The 20,918-nt window shown below is 38.0% G+C and overlaps 1 protein-coding gene and 1 long non-coding RNA gene across 2 annotated transcripts in view; both read right to left on the bottom strand.

The window, feature by feature from the left end:
* The window catches only part of LOC135086893 (uncharacterized), a 192,484-nt gene extending 177,222 nt beyond the window's left edge, over positions 1-15,262 (bottom strand). The window contains exon 1 of the long non-coding RNA XR_010260632.1: positions 14,611-15,262. This is a non-coding gene — a long non-coding RNA (uncharacterized LOC135086893). The remainder of the gene's footprint in view (positions 1-14,610) is intronic.
* LOC135086922 (transcription factor Zelda) lies at positions 8,443-12,749 on the bottom strand. The gene has a single exon (XM_063981746.1). It carries the CDS (start codon positions 12,618-12,620, stop codon positions 9,429-9,431), a length of 3,192 nt encoding a protein of 1,063 aa, XP_063837816.1. The 5' UTR covers positions 12,621-12,749; the 3' UTR covers positions 8,443-9,428.
* Positions 15,263-20,918: the final 5,656 nt, after the last annotated feature.

Genomic DNA, 20,918 nt, shown 5'->3' with positions numbered 1-20,918 from the left:
TCCTTGGATTCCTTGGACATTTTACACTGCGCCTCTACTCCCAAACTAAGCAAAGCTTGTATAACTACTTATGGGTACTAGACAACGGATATAAACATACTTATATGTTATATACTGTTTTTTTGTAAATTACATCAAACAAAATAATGTTCAAGCACACAAATATTTGTACTGAGCGGGAATCGAACCTGTGACCTCTTGGCATAGGAGTCCGTTTCGAACCACTACACCAAACGGCCGACAATACAAGTCTTTGTCAATTGTGCTTTTAACAGCATTTTATCAGTACCTTTCAAAAAACTATTATTACAGACAATTGGTAAATTATTTACTATTTATTAGAGATTTTGGCCGAAATCTCCATTTGGTTTTGGTAAATAAAAGAGGGTTGGTCTCATGCAATGGAGACGGACTGAATGAGCTGATGATGACGAGCTTCCACAGCTTTTAGCATGGAGGCGTTATTCATTTTAATTGAACTTTAAGGTTTCAATGAATAAATTTCACATGAGTTACTCATGTGACACAAAAAATTCTCGTAGTAAAAATATTTTTTTAATTAGTAGGTATTTAGGTTTTTTTAATTTAAAAAGTTATTAGTAGGTAGTTATTTGGGAAGGCCTTTGTCCAGCAGTGGACGTCATTTGGCTGAAACGAACGAACGAAATAAAAGTACTTGTAGCACTCGTTGCGTTAGAGTGATGTTCGATCGAACTTTTTCGATTGTGAACAAACTGCGGACGCACAATCTTAACAATTTGTATTCGAATATATTTGCGAATGTGCATCGATTGCATCTGAATCGAGTGCAGGTCAATTGCCTTTGATTGATCGATTGCGTCGCTCTAAATGTCCCACTTGCTTAATGAGAGTTGACCATTGACTCCGATGCTGCGTAGATTGCAGCATACAGAGTGGAAACGATAAGTGATCTCACTATTATTTCTAAACTATACGAGACTAGCTTTCCGCACGCGGCTTCGTCCGCGTGGAATTTTGTCTTTGACAGAAAAACTTTGTCACGCGCGTTCCTGTTTTAAAAATCGGGATAAAAACTATCCTATGTCCTTTCCCGGGACTCAAACTATCTCAATGCCAAATTTCATCAAAATCGGTTCAGTGGTTTTGGCGTGAAAGAGAGACAGACAGACATAGGTAGTTACTTTCGCATTTATAATATTAGTATAGATATCGAAAATCTAATTACTGATCCTGAAAGTGCATCTCAACTCAAGCTCTATCAAACGGTATCAATAATAAGTTACAGAACAAACTGGATCTATCCGAAAGTTCAATGTTTCTAGCTTCAATACAAGAAGGACGCCACTTCGAACAATATTAGAAGTGTTAAATATTTAATTATAATAATGAACTCTTATTATAGTAAACTCATAAATTGTATTCTTATTTAACGTTGGTTTTAGGCTTTACTTGCTATGAGAAACTGCACTTATGCCACCGGGCTCATCTACTTACTACACCGGACAGTGGTACTAAATGTATGGAAGCTGTAAACATTGAATTTTCGGATAAATCAAGGTTTTTTGTAACCAATTTATTGATGCCGTTTAATAGAACGCGTGCAGAACTTTCAGAATCAGTAACCAGTATTTCGATATCTTGTATAGTTTAGAAATAATCGAATGAGATCTCTCATCGTTTTTATTTTCCACCCTGTATAAATTGGAGAAATGATATGCCAATGCAGTTCAGGAACGTTTAGTGAACTATCGGCCGCGGTTCATATGATAAAGCAAAGTCCATTCACGTTAACTGCAATCAAATATTTTAACGTTCGCAAATATTACAAGGCTCGGATGGGTCAGTATTGTAAGTACGAGTACAACTTTGTTAGAACTTTTAATCGATTTTTTATAAAATCTTTTTACATTTATGGTTTTCTATTGGTGACTGAGATTTACTATCATTATATTTAGTAGGTAGGTACTTTTAGATATAATAAGAAGAAATATAAGCACTTTTAACCTTTTTAACTTTTTGAAACTTTTTCACACTTTCAAGACGCGTGAGAATATAATAATATAGATTTTTTTATTTTATCAATGAAGTAGTTTGAAACCACACTAATGACGTCACGACTTGTGAATCATAGAGTAGGTTCTACGTTCACGTTTTCCTGTAATTTTGTGTTTTGGACCCATTCGTTCATATGAATCAGTTGGGTCAAAAACTTTAAAAATACTTAATTGTTAGGAATCTGAAACGAGTCGTAATTAATTATACTAAATTTTATTACTTAGATAAACAAAGTAGGTACCTATTTGGTTATCAAAATAATGTTTCACGAAAACGCATGTCATGTAGGCTATAACTATAAGGCTGAGTTGCACCACCTAACTTTGACCGTAACTATGGCGATAACCGGTGCTTTTCGTTTGGAATTTAACAGATTTTTGACGTTTGTCAAAGTTAAAGTAAGATGGTGCAACCCAGCCTAAGCCTAGACAATGATGTGACAGTTCAAATTTAGTGATTTGAATTTAGAATTCTGTCTACACAAACTCTTGACAGCGAATCAGCAATCGAACGCCGAATTCTGAATTTGAAATCGTTCCAAATACAAAAGTTATACAAACGAATTCCAGTTTTTATAGAACGCGGCCAGTAAGCCGTGATTCAGCCTGACCTTCGGAGGAAAGCGAAACCGGTGTGGGTCATCGCGCCGGCCGCGCTCGCTTTCGAGAGTGGCCGTGGACGGAGCCTCCTCGCACCCTCTGCGCTCCTGGTACACTGACGACGTTTTACATTTTCCTGGCCCCGTGCCTAGGTTGCGGCACGATGCGGGCCACAATACTTACTTATCGACGATTTTAGACGAAGAAGATTTTTTAGACACTTCTGAGTTTTGAGTGCAAAAAATCTATCAAAAGTCAAAACCGATTATGAGTTTTGACTGTAACATAAATACATACGAGTATCTGGACCGGCGGATTTTTTTATTGGGTTATACAATTGAGTGTGTATCTAGTACCTACTCGTAATTCTTAATAAATAAATAAATAAATCTTTGGACAATTTCACACAGCGCCAGCTAGCCCCAAAGTAAGCAACTCAATGCTTGTGTTATGGGTGCTAGCTTAACGGATATTACTACTTATATACTTTTTTTTTATTAAATACATACATATTATACATATTTACACCCAGACCCGTCACAGAAATTAAAATTCATCATTTCAATTTCTGCCCGGCCGGGAATCGAACCCGGGACCTCTCGGCATAGTAGTCCGTTCTGAACCACTACACCAAACGGACGACTTAATGTAGGTGATTGATTGATTTGATTTGAATGTTTGTCATCTAGTCTTCCTAGAACTTTCAATAGTGGTCATTTATTTTATACTTATTGATATGATAACTATATTACAACAACAACAATTTAGGCTGAGTTGCACCACCTTATTTTAACCGTAACAGTAACAATAACCGTGGCTTTTTGTATGGAGTTTGACAGATTTTTGACGTTTGTCAAAGTTAAAGTAAGACGGTGCAACCCAGCCTTAGTGTCGTTTGATCAATCAGGAATTCTGACTGAATGTTTTTTCCTAAAAATACTTCATTCGATATCACTTGGAAACTTTTTGCGATTACTTAATTTGATAAATGCATGTCTAAGATTGAGTTGCACCATAACTTTGACAGTAACTTTAACGATAACCGGTGTTTTTGGATTTGACAGATTTTTGACGTTTGTTATAGTTAAAATAAGATGGTGCAACCCAGCCTAAGTTATTTTAAAAGGTGTTAGATTCACACTTTTGTCTTCCTTATTCATACCTAAATACTTATAATACGCTTTAGTACAGTACTTTCGTAAATATTGTTTTCGATCTACCCAGCAATCGTGAATCGACTGTTATCAATTAAGTAATTCATATTTAATTGTGGTGAAATGAAGTCGATACCTACTTAGGCCCAGTACGGCTAGCACGAAAAACTTTCGAGTTCTAATCGTTTGCGTATTCGAATCGCCATCAAAAGATTTAGTACGAAAACTACAACAGCGCCCTTGTGAACGTGTCGTAAAGTGAACTGAGTATGAGGAATGGTTGCACGAAACTTATTTTGAGAATCAAAATTGTTATGTTTTCGTTTTATTCGAAGGTTGAGTATCGAATTTTGTCGAATACGCAAACGATTCGAAGACAAAAGTTGTTCATGCTAGAGGTACGGGTTTTTGATCCGTAGTGAACAAGTTGTTAAATATCGACAGGATTCGTTGTTCGAACGATGGTATACTTTTAGTACATTTTTAACTATTAGTTTATATTTTGTTAACATTCCATTAGTAACGTAATTTGACAATTGATTGAGTTTAACTAAACAGATCAAAAAACTTATCCTCGGTTAGTTAAACTGCAAAATTAAAATAACCTTTTTGTATGTTTGTACATATGTTTACCTACCCTTTGTTGTTCATACTTACGATGTAACTAAAAAGTTCCTTGATACTTACGCTTTTCACGAAGGAACTCCTTGGTCGAGTCAGGACTTGCTCCAACGCTCCAGGAGACTGATGCTTGACGTCAGCATCAGCTCAGAAGAAGTAGTCGATGGTTGATGCTCCAACTCTGCCCGAAGTTACGTCAGGAGTAGACAAGGTTTTGATTTTTTGTATTTTTATTTGATTCTTCAGATTTATCAGCCACAAACGGTCAATTAAACAGCTGATCATCAATTTACGGATGTTAAGTAATTATTCAGTTACTGTAAAATTGTTAATTTTAAAAATACTTAGTCACTTTTTTAGCTCTTAATAAAGACTATGAGATTGATTGATTGTGTGACCTTATTAGGTGACCGCGGGCTGGTTTCAATCATAAAAGTAGACAGACACCACATTCAGTATCCCCACTTCAAAATAAATTGTATTCAAAACCTACTTAGCTTTATTTCATTGTCTCCAAGAGAAGTACCCCACTAGATCATTAACTTTTAAGGTGAATATACACTGGAGCATTTTCTCGAGCATGTGACGTTCATAAGAATGGTACAACAAAAAGAAGCAAACAAGTAAAAGCTCCATTTCCAAATCGGACACTTGAACAATGAGTATTATAGAGGAGCTCGTTGTTATGTTACAATTTAGTGCTTTAGTCTATACTCACCTTTATGAGTACGATTTTGTGTCAACTGTTATGTAATTCAGTTTATTTAGTTTTAACTTATTATTGATTCATACTTACTCGCACTTCAGTAGTGCTAAGCTACAATTAAAATTTAACCTTTGACTTCATTTCCTAAGTGTGAGGTGTTAAAAATGAAATTTTAATCTAGTCTACTATTGTTAATTTTTAAGATGTTTTATTTTATGTATTATTGTGTTTAGATAGTCCAGAACAAAGAGTTCGTGTACATTGTATTTCTATGATGAAAACATTTTTATGATTTAGTACTAAAATTATTGGACCAAAAACATTGAAATCATAAGGAAGAATAGGAGGAATTTTTAATCAATTTCAATTAATAATTTAAAGTACTAATAGGTAATTTATTAGGTTTTCAACTGCACGAATTCTTTGCACTGTAATTTTACTGATCTGTCTTCATTTTGTGTGTGATGTGTGTATTTATGTCTCACTTAGCCTGATTCCTGCCTAGTTAGTAATGTTTCCTAATTTTTAGGGGAAAACATATTAAATGCATTTGTACCAGCATTCGCACTGAGCAAAAGGGTTGAAAGGTTAAATGAAACAACATTGTTTTTCACATTAAATTTATATTATTAACTCACAGATCTGAAACCAGCACTACTGCTATCGCATATTTAAGACGTAAACACCACAATAGTAGTCGGGATACATACATTATGACGCCATAACCTGAACCATGAGCCGCTGGCCATGGTTGATTTGACAAAATTTCTGCGTTCCCGTCAATCGTGAGATAAAGGGAAGAAATCTTGACAAATTTTATACATAAACATGAAATCGCTTTGCTTAAAATTATACACAAAATTCGCTGTGGATATCTGCAATTTGTTCATATACAGTACAATTACACAAATGTATACCTCGGGAATAACACATGATCGGATGTATCTGTAAAAATAATTGAGTATCGATATTATAATAGATATGAACAAATTACAACGCATAGCATATAGCTTTCGCCGTAGCGGTGTGACAGATCCGTCGCCTTAAACTAGTATAATTCTATGACCAAAACTTATCTAATACAGCGAGGAAGCGGTAAGAAGTGTATACCTTATACATAATGTATTTATCTTTTTTTCTTGTTGGTGCGAAGACTATGCACTCCTCAGCGCCCCCACCGTACTGGTTTAATTGCGCTACGCTATAATAAACAAATTTCAATAAACGATAGAAAGCATGCACTTCCTCCTGCTACTCGTATCAACACGATTGGACGAGGGAACCATTTTAAAAAAAACAACATCTTATCGAATTTTACTCTTCCAATTTTACTCAACTCATTGTAACAGAAATCATCTGGTAACTGATAATTAAATTAATACATTATACACAAATATGATCATCACAAAAAATCTTACATCTTATCACTTAGGTGCTATTGTTATAAACTTGAAATCGCTACGTTAAACTTATTTCAAAATAAGTCTATCGATGAGTACGATAATAGAATATGATAAATAACAAATTCATCGTTATTTTATATTTACATTAGTTTATATTCTAATTAATAATACTAGTGTGTGCTTTAAACAGTATGAGGAGAGACAAACATCCCGTATACAAGGTGGAAGGGGGAGGCGGGCAAAAACTAACACCAGGAACTCGGATCTTTCCGGAACTCGACTAGTCTGATTCCTAGTCACTTTAGTTTGTCGGTCCCTATTAAAAATCGGAAAAAACCACGTTGATACTACAAAAAATAAAAATAACAATTAAACTCACTGGTTTAAACTCGCCTTTAGTCTGAATTCACTGTCAAAGTTTTACGCCGACCTGTCCTTTACACCCTGTATATATATTGTATACATATATATTTATGAGGGCGAGATGCCGGGGGCTGCGCAAGCGACTGTCTCCTACAGTAAATAATATATTTAAACGAATCACTTTCGTGGAAGGCAGTATGAGGTATATTGTTTTCGTGCGCCAGCAGAGCCCGGCACCCGCTTCACAACACTAGATATTATATTTCTTATACTCATTAATTGAGGTAGATAAGTTTCAAATATTGTGTCACTGTTACATTATTGCTATGAAGAAAATACTTCTGTTAATTATACATTTTCTCAACAATATACGTAATAACATTTGTATCCTGTATCTATAAAAACTTCACAATAATTTGTACGGATATGAAATGTGCATAGTCGACCACGATCGTGTTGTTTACACAACCGCAGTACCATGACACAAGAAGTATATATTTGTATATGTAATATTATAATATTTCTATAATATAATATGGAGTACTATATCGTATCAAAATTAACATGAAATTTCATTCGTATCTAAGAGGTAGGCCTTTTCTGTCCATAATATAATATAACATGACAGATATTGCTTTTTAATTAATCAATCAATTTATGTATAATAAATATGTGTATGTATATACGGATAGAACAGTAGCTGATGAGGTAGATCAACATTGAGTTTATACTATTTGTATAAAAATACTTCTGCAATATAATCAACATTCAAATACAAACATTATCAAAATTAAGTGGATATAATGTTCATATTGCACATCTTATGCAGTGATAAACGGATTCTTGGTTGTAATAATGCGACCAATGATATGAGGCGCGGGCGCGTCCCGCACGTACGCGACGAGAAGCGGCGCCCGCGCACGTGGCCTCGATATGTCCCGTCAAACTGTCAATTCACCGATTTTCACGTAATATGTACAAGGAATTTACGATTCTCATAATAATTTCTTTAGCAATACATCATCAATAGTCGTGACATATTAATTAATACTATACAAAAAACATTTACATTATTATTTTAAATTATTGCTAGAGAATTTCATTATTTTTATTACGCTAAAAACATTAAAAATAAATCGTTTCGCAAACAGTTGGCGGAATAATTATTTTGGCAACGTTTAGGAAGACTACTTTCCTACCACTAACGAAACAGGAATGTATAAACTAAATTCGTTCATAACACTTGGTAACTAAAATTGGATATAAATTATTTTCATCCATTCACGAAATAATTCTGAATTTAAACAAAGAAAGTTAACTAGCTTATATTAAAACAAATGTTAACAGACAAAATAATAATAGGAAGCACCGGGAAATTATCAATACGAGTTTATAATCAATAGAAGAATTTTATATCTAGAACAAAACTGCTAAGTGTCTACCTAGCATTCTCAGGACGCCAGTACTGATGCGGACACTTGCGGGGCAGCGCGACTGCGACGCGACCGCGACGTGACCGCGACGACGCGGCGACGGGGCCGCGGCGCGGCGCCCTCGGCTCAGACCGGTCCCGAACTAGTGGAGCCCGCCTGGACTTATCGAAACACGAATCACTACTACTAGGTGTTACACATATATATTTGGATCAGTATACCGATCACATTGTACTCTTGGCGAAACTATCAATAATTTGGCATCAAATCGTTATTCTCAGATAAAATTTCTTTTACTGACATCGCACTTTCACTGGAAAACATTTCAATCAAAACATTTACTATTAACATGACAGGTGCCTAATTACAATAACTGGCTGGCAAACGTCCCATTCAATAGGTATATACAGAAATTATTCTACTTAAGTAAGTACTTTTCGAAATACAAAGTGATTTTAACGTTAACAAACATTACGAAGAAATAGAATTTTAACTAAAATAAATCTATGGTCCATAGATTACAATAAAATTAAGATATGTTGCAGAACGTCTAGACGACCACTACACTCGACCTGAAATAATAATATTACCTGCTTTACCTAATATTTTTTATAGTTCATATGTAAAATTGATATGGTTTGATCTAAAAAATATCGCAGACTAAAACGCGAGCGTCATGTAATTACACGTTTAGCGCCCAGACAGCCAGGCATGTAAAGTCACCTTGCGTGAATGCAAGGTTAAGTTGAATGAACAACAAAAACTAACTAGCCGGCGCGCTAGAAACCCATTGGCGCAGTTGTGTCCTCACGGGGACCTCCGCGTGGCGGGAACCGAACCGAATCTCAACGGGCACGGAATACGTCAACAAACCCACTCTCGGTACGCGACGTCACCTCCCGTCCGATCAGTCGTCGCAATGTCGTGCTCTATCTGATCGTCAAGTACGAATCGCGTCGCGTCTTTCCGTAATAATGATAAACCGAAACATAACATAACACCGATTCAACATCATAGACTACGCAACTAGGTAAAAATTATAAATTATTGCAAAGTTCCTATTTTCGTACTCGAAAATGATATGTGCTCGCGTCACTTGCGAATTATCATTTTTAATTAAAAACGATCTGATGCGAGTTTGGCGGCGAAGTCGAAGTCGTCGACGATATCGAAGACGACGAGGAGTTCGACGACCGCGAGTTTTTCTTAATATGAGTATCGAAATGCTTTACCATGTGATCCTTTCTTATAAATGCTTTGCCGCAATGGTCGCACGCGAACGGCTTGCACCCGGAATGCAGGCACATGTGGCGCCGCAGGTCGGTTTTGTGATTGAAAGACTTCGGACACTCGTTACATTTGAAGGGTTTGTTGTCGGTGTGCTTTAGGTAATGACCCTCGTAGGAAACGTCGTCAGAGAATCGTTTACCGCAACGATCGCATTTAAATGGCTTTGCGCCCGAGTGGAATGTTTTGTTGTGCTGCGTGAGATAGCAGGCTTTGTTGAAAATTTTGTCGCACTCGTAGCATTTGTGCACCGTGGCCGGCGCGGCCTTCTTGACCTGGTTGCGCTCGGCGAGCGGCGTGGTCACCGTCGAGGAGATCAACGGCGAGCCGCGGTTCTCATTTTCCGCCTTCGCGCTCTCCGGACTAGCCGGAGATTTCATTTGCGACCCGTAATTCTCTTTGTTCGCGTAATCCATTATATCCTCTATCTTCAGTATTTGAAGCTGACTAGCATCTGTACGCAGGATATCATCTTCGCGCTTTATCGTTTTACCGCCTACTGCATACTCGTACGGATAAAGTTTGACGTGATCTGAACTGTAACTAACAACATTGTCTTTAGTAGCTCGCGGCGAGTAGCTGTAATCGTACGTGTCGATTCCCTGCCCGCATATCTCGATATTACTATATTGTAAAGGAGTGTTTACCGGATCGACGATGATGTATCCTGCGGTCGACTCGTCAGCGATAACTTGACCCCCCACGTTAGGCTGTGTGATATAGTTTGAAACATAAACGCTGAAGCTCTGCGTTTGGAGCTGGGCGAAACTAGGCAAGCGTCCACCCGCAGGCTCACTAGACGTTTCTTGTTCCATAACCTCGACTTCCTCTGGTGCTGATTCACCAAAAGTAGCCGGACTGGCTATAGGCAGATTGTTGATAGCCATATCCATAACGTGGGGGGCCATCCCGTTTGGGTAACTCGGTGCTATAGTCTGCTGAAAATTCTGACCCAAATATAATGGGGTGTGCGTGGGGTCCGGAACCGAAGGCGCCAAAGGATCCGTAGACCTCTGGCTGTACGGGTTGACACCCAAATGACTGAACGGAGGCAGCGTGTGCGCCGTAAGCGCCGGCGTACTCTGAGTTAGCGGCGGAGTTGAAATATTGCTGGTTGATACTGATAGCAGGCCCCTCATATGATGATTTTGAGAAACAGAGGGACCTGCTTCCCCGTTTGGGGGATTCCCAGCTGTTGAAATTGCGACACCCTTTGAACCCTGCTGAGAGTTATCGTTAGGATTCCCTATACCTGGCGGTTGACTACCTATATTGAGCGGATGTGACCCAACCTGGTGCTGTAACGGATGATTAGCTAAAGGATTATTACTGAAATTATTATCTAAATTACCCTGTTGAAGATGCGTATATGGTGACTTGGACTGCATGGTGGCCACGCGGTGAGAGCGGTCGAAGTTCTGCGATGCGTAGGGGGACTGGAGCGCGGAGTCGTCGACGCTGCGGCCGTCGTCGGAGGGGGCCGGGCTCTGCGTGTTGGAGTCGGCCGACTGCTGCTGTGCGCGCTGCAGCGAGTCGCGGCTCGGGTGGTGGTGGCTGGAGATCGGCATCGTGGCCGGGTCCGGCTGGCCCGACGACCTCACAGCGTTCTTGTGCAGCGTGGTGTTGTAGTGCCTCTTGAGATGGCCCGAACTTGTGAACCATTTATTGCAAGCGGTACAGTTGTAGGTTTTTGGTCGTCGCGCTTCGTTTGACTTCCAATTAGCACCTTTCCCACCGATCGATGGCAAGGTTGAAGATGTGGGATTAGCAGGCTGCGTGCTTGTTATTTGAGGTGCCGCCGGAGAATCGTATGGCCTATAAGGAGGCTTCATATCCGGGTTGGAAGACGCCAAGCCAGCATAGTCAGTCAGGGGTGGCATTTGAACACCTGGATATATTTTTTGCTCAACATGCATGAATTGCTTTTGGTCATGATGCCCAGGAAGAAATTTGTCTTGGGCGTAAGCAAACTTTTGTTCAGGATGAAACATTTTGGCGTCGGTTGGGTATGGTGTTTTCTGCTCCCCGAACATTTTTTGCTCTTTGAATAGTGATACATCGCCGTTAATTTGGGGGTTGCTGTACAGCTTCTGCGTTTCCCATGGCATCATCGGTACCGTCCTGGTGTTGACTTCTCTGCCAGGTTGCGGGGCTTCATCATAAGAAGGGTTTGGCTGCTCGCCCTCATTACCTTGATAAACCACTTTTTGTGAATCCAAGTCTAATATATCGGAAGATTCTTCATGTTCTTCCTTGATTTTTGTATTGTCATTAGAATACCCAGAATTATTGTATTGCTTGCCTGGAAATTGTTGAAATGGCAGCGCAGCAGAGTTGGGGCCTGAGCTGGTGCCAGCGTGAGCCGAGTTGCAGTGCTCGTTGAGCTGCACAGCGGAGTCGCAGACAAAGCCACACTTGTCACACTGGTTGGGTGATGGCGACGGGGTCGGCTGGTTCAAAGGCTGACCATACAAAGGACTTGAAGATGATACTTGTGACACACGATCCTGCATACTGTATGGGTGGAATCGTGTGGGTTTATGGTACTCCTGACTGTACTGCGACTGTTCCCAATTTATTTGTTCGGAATGTTGATTTTGTGGAAAGCCAGAATGAGAGTAATTGTTACCGAACTGAGCTCCTGGTGAAAAGTTGGTTTGGTCCGGATTCTGGTAGGGCGAGGGTGCGCTGTGGTAGCTCTGCGGCGTGGCGGGGTGCGGGAACTGCGCCGAGGTCTCCGGCGTGGCGCGCTGCTGGAACTCCGGGCTCGGCTTCGTGATCATGCTGTCGCTAGAGTCAGCCGGGGCTGACACTGTAGTCTCCGATTTCACTTTTGCCCCGTTATTATTATCAGTGTCATTTTGAGAGTTCTGCGTGCCCCATTTAACGTACAAGTTTTCCTTGTGATATTGCAAATGTACCTCTAATGAATCAACAGTGTCCAGATAGAGATCGCAAACCTTACAATGGTAATCCCTCGACGGTAAGGTCGACGACACAGCGCTGCTGTTAGCCATTTAAATCATCAATCCAGCGGAGAGCACCGTCTCCTCCAACGAAAAAAAAATAATAAAAAAATAACACTTCTCGTGTCGACGTACATGTAGTCCGCGCTTGAGTTCAGACGCCACAGGTTAGAGTCATGGTCGCCGCTCCGCGTCTCCCCTCGCGATCCGACTTATACTACGGCGATGTTTTCGAAGAAAGTTTTTCGCGGCATTTCCGCGGGCGGGCGGGGGCGCGCCACGTGCGCGCGGTAAACACTCGCCGGCCACAACAAACCGCGCGCTCAGTCACTGCACTCAATGTTCACACAACTCGAGTTATTCTTCGAAAAGTTTCATTATCGCAGTTCACCAAACTTATTGTCACTGGTATGAGTCTTAATTAAAAATCAGTGTCTTTAAGTACTAAATCACAGAGCGGTTCGCGATGTTTGACAAGTTAAAAGTTGGCACTTGTTTGTAAACCCGGCAGCGCGGTAGTTTGTAGTAAAGATGGCAAGCGCGGCGCGGACACTGCGCGGGTCACCCGGGTACGGACGCTGTGACCGTTTACAAGCAACTGACAGCCTTCCCGAAGTCGCCTTCGGGGGCATGACTTCAATAACAATTCGCAACGTCGTCCCCCACCGAGGCGTGCGTGCGAGTGAGAGCGGCGCGCGGTGATGAAGTTATCGCTCCTTCGTCCTTTTGTGCGTCCTTGGTGCGAGCGAGACGGGTTTGCGGGAGGGGGGGCAGGTGCGGCGCGGGGGACGAGGCTGGTCCTACTCTTTCTCAAAATTGAAATGCCCGGTCGAAATGTCCGGTGATGCTGCGTCCGAGCGGGACAGGGATAGCACCCACCCTTGCGATGCGGGCGGACTGGCGGACTCAGCCCTGCGACGAATTTCTATAAATTTTAAACCTCGTCTTATTTTACTGAAGCTGGACCATCCAAAGTAATTATCGACAGTCTCATTTTTTTCTCTCAAAACCAAATTAAACACATGCTAAATGCCAAAACGGAGATTGTATTCATTGTTTGTGATATCTATTACCTACGTAACAGGAAAACCTATCTAATCTTGACCTGCCTTGACTCTCGGGGAGCTTAGACCAGTCTTTTATCGTATCTTTAAGAACATTTAGCACCTACCTGAATGCTAACTACTTCCACATTCAATGTCAATAACCGGCCAACTGCGACCCGTATAGTAAAATCTATTTACACATCTCGTGAATAAAAAATGATAGTCCGACTGTTTTGCTAATCTGCATAATTTAATGCGTTAGATTCGATCTGCGAATCTCATAAATAGTTGATCTGATAAACAAGATAACGTGCAATACCATCTCTTAGACGATTCACTCGACTTTTTTTTTAAATAAGTTCATGCTTAAATTCATTTTAAAATTAAAATAGGTTCAGCTTATTGACGCATTGAAGTGCGTAGCTGTGGAAACATTCTGTATGCACTGTAGCTATAGCCTGTAGGGTGCGATGCGTAGGGCACAAAATCTTGCATTGGCCTTCGAGGGACGAGGGGTGGTGGGCGATAGATAATTTCCTAATGATGATTGAAAGAAAGATGTTGATTTTTTATTCTGTTTTTTATCTTTTATCGAATGTAGGTTAGACGTGTGTTATTTTAGAGGGGGTTCGGGGGTCCAGCGGGCACCGGCCATGCAAACTATGGGGGAGTGACCATCGATTTTCTCGGCCTCCGATCGCTCCGTAGCCCACGCTCCCCTCTGGACTGGACCGCGGGTGTTCGCGTTTAGCATTTCAACTGAATAGTTGCGTAAATTTTAAGGGATGGATATTCAATTTTGAAAGCCGGCTATTTGTTGGCCGAAAGTGCACATTATTGTTTTATTATACTTCTGTGGCAGATAGATCGATATAAGATGATGACCTATGTATTTTGTGATGTAACAAAGTTATGGTATCTAATCTACAACAAGTGATTGATATATTACGTTCAAGCGTTTAATAATGTAGCCCTTTACGTGGATGACATGATACCTATAGTCCGATTTTTAATTCGACGGAATTCTGACAGCTGTCATTTTTTGACAATTCAGATGTAATAAGCCTTTTTTGCTTTGAATTATTAATAAATAATTTGAAATGAAATTTCATCAACTACAACTTACAAGAATGAACTATTGTTTGTTTCGTGAATTCAATGTACACTAATTATTATGTACATTTTAGAGATTAAATAGAAAAAAACGTGTTTTTAACACAGTAAAACAACATATTAACATAAACGAAAATATGTATTGATCATCAATCATCATTATCGTCATCATAATCAACTTGGATTATAAAATTGGCATCTTGTTAAATGGATTATTTTATGAAGCTAAGATTTTATTAACAAAAGGATTTTCATAAAAAAGGTTTGTAACCCATGGATTATTGGCCAGGGAGTCCAGTAATAGAAAAATAATTTCCCAATTTTTTTTGTAACTTCTAAAATATGATAATAAAAATTCAAATAACCATTTTGAAATGATCAGTACATTTTTAAGCCTTAGTTTTTTAAGTGAAACCTTAAATTCAAGAAAGGATTATTTTTTAATTTGTGAAAATGCTCTCCATCCTTAGTGGGAATGTTTCAATGTTGGAAACACTTCTGAAATGTCAAAATTCCGTCGAATTAAAAATCAGAGTTTAGCTACTTAAAGTTTTATCAGACACGAATGAAATCAATAATGTAGGTACCTACTTACTTCTATTATTGTACCTACTACCGCTACTACAAGAAAGTACTACTAAGTTACCAAAGTCAAGTTGCAAATAATTTTGGTAGTAACACATAGGTAGGTAATTAATAAATTAATATATAATAACATGGATTTTTTGTAAGATATACTTTGCCATATAATTAAACTTGATCTCACTGGAATACACAATTTTGACGCAGTTGGCAACAATCCTAGGGGTGATCCTTTATCCCGCGCCAAAGTAGGCTCCGTTGTACAATCAAAATCAGTTCAGCAATAATGTTACAAACGTACTTTAATTCAAATAAATAAAAGAATGATTTTTAAACACATAGATTTGTATAAATTTTTGCTTTCTATGAAAAATATAAATACATAGGTAGGTACCTACCACTTCTGCGTACTAGGTATTCAATCCATGTTTTGACAGTAATGACACAAGATTTTAGCCTTACTTTTGACGAAGCGTTTGTATGAAGACTATCCATCTAGGTTTTATTAAGTAGGTACAATACCTTCAACATTATGGGTGTTTTAGTTAGGTTTTCGTTAGTATAGCTTTGGAATAGAAATCAAATCATCAATCAGAAGCTTTTCTAATTGCTACTTAATGGATTCCGTGGATAAGGTTACATTTGTTTACACATAGTCGTACAATCACAACATTCGCAAAGTTGTTTGCTTGCACAAAATACCTAGGTACTTAGGTTGAGTTGCACCAACTTACTTTAACCGTAACTATAACCATAACCGGTCTTTTTTGTATGGAGTTTGACAGACTTTTTACGTTTGTTAAAGTTAATGCAAGATGATGCAACCCAGCCTTAAAGTTAAACAAACCAAGCTCCTGATAACGTGTAGGTCTTAACACGTCAAATTGACATGGTGCATGTCGTGGTGACGTAAAATTGACATGGTGGTGGACATGAGGATATAGTGGCTAGATTTTAAATCGAGGGTAAGTTGGATAGACTTATCCCGATTTAAATGAAATTAATTAAAATTCAATTAACTTAACTTATATTAATTTAGGTAGTAATAGAAAGCTACTCTTGGAACAAGACACTAATATTTTACGAGTAGGAAGATTTTTTATTCCCATGGGTTTGTTTAATTTTGTCTGTTTTTATTCATGAATATCATACTTATAAAGATAGATCTATGCTTTAGTAGAAAAACATTTATTTTCTACCAAAACATAAATATGAATTATCACGTTCAAAGTTTTTCTATTCTTAATTAACAAATTAGTATGTTCCCGATACAAAATATCCATTATTTTCCTTCATATTTTAAGACAAAATTTCAAGTTATTATGAGTACCACCTATGTCCATTTCTCTGGACAAAACTGTCACCAAACTTCACAAATCTTGTCCTAATCCTTTCGCTGATGTACCTAGTTATTAAAACAAACGTACAAAAGGAACATTTTTATCATCATAAATATAGAATCGCGAATTAAAGTTACTTATGTGCCCACTATTACTCAGTATCCACGAAGATAGTTATTTTCAGCTATTAGAATGAATTTCTGCCCACGTTCTTCCCACATTTAGGATTGAAATATATTATAAAATAATCTTAACATATAAAAATAACACTAGTCCTTTGTGATCTCTTACACAGGGTACACATTTATAAATAAATATCTTTGGGCATTTTCCACTGCGCCTCTAGTCCCAAACAACAAAGCTTGTACTGGGTACTAGCTAGACAACGGATACAAAAATACTTTTTTAATACATAGTTACATAAATAATATTAATATAGATATAAAACACACAGACCAATACAAACTAATTCATGTGCAGAAATGTTTGCATTGTGCGGGAATCGAACCCGCGACCTCAACATTAGTCCGTTACGATTTACGAACCACTACACCAACCGGCTGAATAATAAAAGTGCACGTGGAACCAGATTAAGATTATTAGGGAAAAAAATGCAGTTTTTTTTAAAGCTCAGTATTGTGAAGCTTAAGCTTTCATGGAATTACTGCGTTAATAACAATGGCAAAAATCACCACGAGCTTGTGTGCGTGCTCATTAAACTATTATACAATAGGTCATTAGTGAAAGAGATAAAATTACAATAGGTTCAGTATTGAAGTCGCCGCTGACTGTACTTCTACTGATAACATACAGGGTGTTAGCATTTTATCACCCCAGAAACAATTAGGCTGAGTTGCACCACCTAACTTTGACCGTAACTATAACGATAGCCGGCGTATTTTGTATGGAGTTTGGCAGATCTTTGACGTTTGTTAAAGTCAAATTAAGATGGTGCAACCCAGCCTTAGTGTTAAGAAGTATTAGGAAACAACAAATGATCACTATTTTCAATTTGTCTTACAACAAGATGGATAAAAAAATATGTTAGCTTTAGAAATCCTTCAGTTTTTGACAAAAGAGCTTTTAAGCTATTTCTGTTCGCAAGATAACATAAGTATTCCTGTGGATTTAATAAAAATTCTATTCCACCGAATATTATATTTTTATACTTGTTGTGGGTGGTGCTAAGTTATTTGATTTGAGTAACTAGTTATTTTGGGTAACTCTCGGCCTCGTTGTATTAAAAATAAATAATAAATCAACATCATGTCACATTAAAGCTATCAAATTGATAATATGATGAGTATTATAACTAATGAAACAGCATAAATCGAATTTTCATAAAATTTTCCGCATTTTCCAAAATCGATATACCTACCTAGATTTATTGTTTGACACATTGAACAAGGAGATTTTTAAAGACAAGTTTTTTTAGCTACGAGTAGGTAAACCTGAAAATGCTCCAAACAGGTTATGGATCACCCCTTTGAAACTGTACTACTTTAGGTAAAACGAATGAGAAAAGTTAGCAGAAATAAGTTAATAACTGGCCTACCATTTTAATGCCATTGGCGGCTCATAGCGTTATTACAGCCCACTCGATAAAAGACCACTCACGTGAAGAGCCTTGAATGAACCTAGCTCACAAAACGCTAGTTTCAAGTAAAAAGCCCCCGTTTATTTAGGTCCACGCGGGCGTTAGTTGCTGCCACTAATAACACACATAATTAGTTTGTTCTTGTTTATTTTGCGGTCTTCAAAAACAACCTTTCTCGTCCGAAATTAATGTGGCCCTTAACTTAACGGCCTAAGGTTCACATTCGGAGCCTCGTGTCGGTTCTTAGAAGTGATGGGTTATAATTTCACATTGAATACCTATTCATAAGCCACAAAACAACATCTTGATTGATCGCTATATAAAGTTGAATTTTGATGTACGTCTGTTAGGTCACATACTTGCAGTTAATGCTAAAACAAAGGAAGGTATTGCCTACAAAGCAGACGTTTAATTGGCGATCAATGTAGGTACCTATACTAAATACTAAAAGCTAGACGAAGTCTATTTTCTTGATGGACAGCTGACAGCGCGGCTATTTAACTTTATGAGTCATACGCCCGCGTCAGATTAGGCCAAGGTCAAGCACAAGCGCGGAGCTTTGAGCAGAGCTTTGGACTTGAAGTCCAAAGCAGGGCGTGCGTCGTTTTTCATCAAATTGTAATCAAATTCCTAACAATGAACAATATTAAAAAATAATAATGTTAATAAAAAAAGGAAAAATAATTAGAAAATCTCATTTTAAAGGAAAATTGGTGTACGTTTTGATGTGAGTTCCGCTTTTAGCTCCGCATATTCATCCTCCGCAAGACAAGGCGGTATCGTGGCGATATCAACGGCACAGATCAAGAATATTAACGGTTTAATCGCAATATGAAGCCCTGCGTTTTGCAGTAGTGTAAAAACAGGACTACAGGTAATACATACATACATACAGATAAAGATTTTAAAAAATTCAGTACGATAACTGAAATTTTAAAGTTAGGAGTGAAAATATTTAGAAACCTTCTTTACAAAGGATACAAGTAGACATACAAGTTTGCTAATCTAATAAAACCAGAAAAGTGCGAATCATACGTGTGTGCTGAAGGTTCCGTACATTTTTCTGGCAATACATGCTTTTCAGACGCAGTAAGTGGATAGGATCTGAAAATTCAGGTCACAAAATTAATTGAAAAGGTTTTTAGATCGTTGTTCCGAAACCCAAAAGGAGTCTTTCAGTGACTTGGTCCACTTTTAGCTTGGCCCACAGGCCAAGTCGCTGGATTTAATTTTTAAATATTTTTCTTCTAGTAACTGTCCACTTTCAATCAATAAATTAAAAAAACAAATCAACAAAAATCTACTCTAGAATCTTAAAGTGGGCCCAATTGGTGGAAGAAAAAATATTAATTCTCCCAGTAGGTAACTGGGCCTACCTTCAATGTTTTTATCAATAAATTAAAAACCAAATCAACAAACTCTACTCTAGAATCTGGGAGAGGGCCCAGTTGCTGGAAGAAAAAAAATAAAAATTCAATCCAGCGACTTGGCCCGTGGACCAAGCTAAAAGTGGGCCAAGTCACGGGACCAACCAAATGAAACTTTTCCTGCTTACAAGAGGTTTCTGAGAAAAGTCCCTATCACTATCGCAGATGAGTAAGTTAGTGAGAGCTTGTAAATAAACATTACATTACATTATAAGGGTATAGACATAGTTTCAGGCTTTTCAGGCACGCCTCATAATACACCCTTTTTAGGGTTCCGTAACCAAATGGCAAAAACGGAACCCTTATAGATTCGTCATGTCTGCCTGTCTATCCGTCCGTGTTACAGCCACCTTTTTCCGAAACTATAAGAGCTATAACTATTGAAACTTGGTACCTACGTACGTAGATGTATTCTGTGAACCGCATTAAGATGTTCATACAAAAATAGAAAAAAGACAATAATTTTTGGGGGTCCTCATACTTAGAACTGATATGTACTCAAAAACTTTTTTTACAGGAATAAGTACCTACTTACTTGTTTTCACAGAATCAATAAAAAAGCAATTAAACTTATACACCTACGAGTATGTACATTCTTTTGTTCGTGCTATGTATTTGACATTGGCACATAACTATATTATTATGTCTAAAAGAGGTTTGATTTGTTATTAAACAAAAGAAGAAATAGAAAAAATGTTCGATTTTCAAAAAACCAAAGTCCTGCGCGTTTTAAAGAAGAAGAAAATATCTTCGATTTTTAAAATCCAAAATCCTGCACGTGCGCTTCCACGGGCGGGAGCTAGTTGTTTTATAATCGCCGTTACTCATTTTGGAAGATCAAACTTAAGGTCACTTTGTGCTAATTCTATGAACTGCAAGTCTGGTCGGACACCGCCTGCAGCCGGTAATTATTTTGTGATTACTAATAACAATTTTGCTGTCTGCATTTTTATGTGCACGTTATATGCTATTGTTTTTATATGCTTTGACCCCTGCGTCTTAATTATTTTGTTCGCCGTTCCAGAATTAAAGTTAAATTTCGGTTATTATGTTTACATCATCACAATCATAAATAATATTGCAACTAGGATATAATATTTTACTTTAGTTAACACTTATTCTAAAAACTAAACGCAGATCAATAGTATCAGAACAGAATCGATTTGTTTGTTTATTTTTTTTTAAATTAATATCGATATTTCCTACGTCTAATTATTCTAGCATATATTCAGAATATTAAAAAG

This window comes from Ostrinia nubilalis, chromosome Z, assembly GCF_963855985.1.
Source record: "Ostrinia nubilalis chromosome Z, ilOstNubi1.1, whole genome shotgun sequence".
NCBI classification, from domain to species: Eukaryota; Metazoa; Arthropoda; class Insecta; order Lepidoptera; family Crambidae; genus Ostrinia; species Ostrinia nubilalis.
Note: the sequence above shows the minus strand (reverse complement) of the source record. Positions and strands in the feature narration are given on the sequence as shown.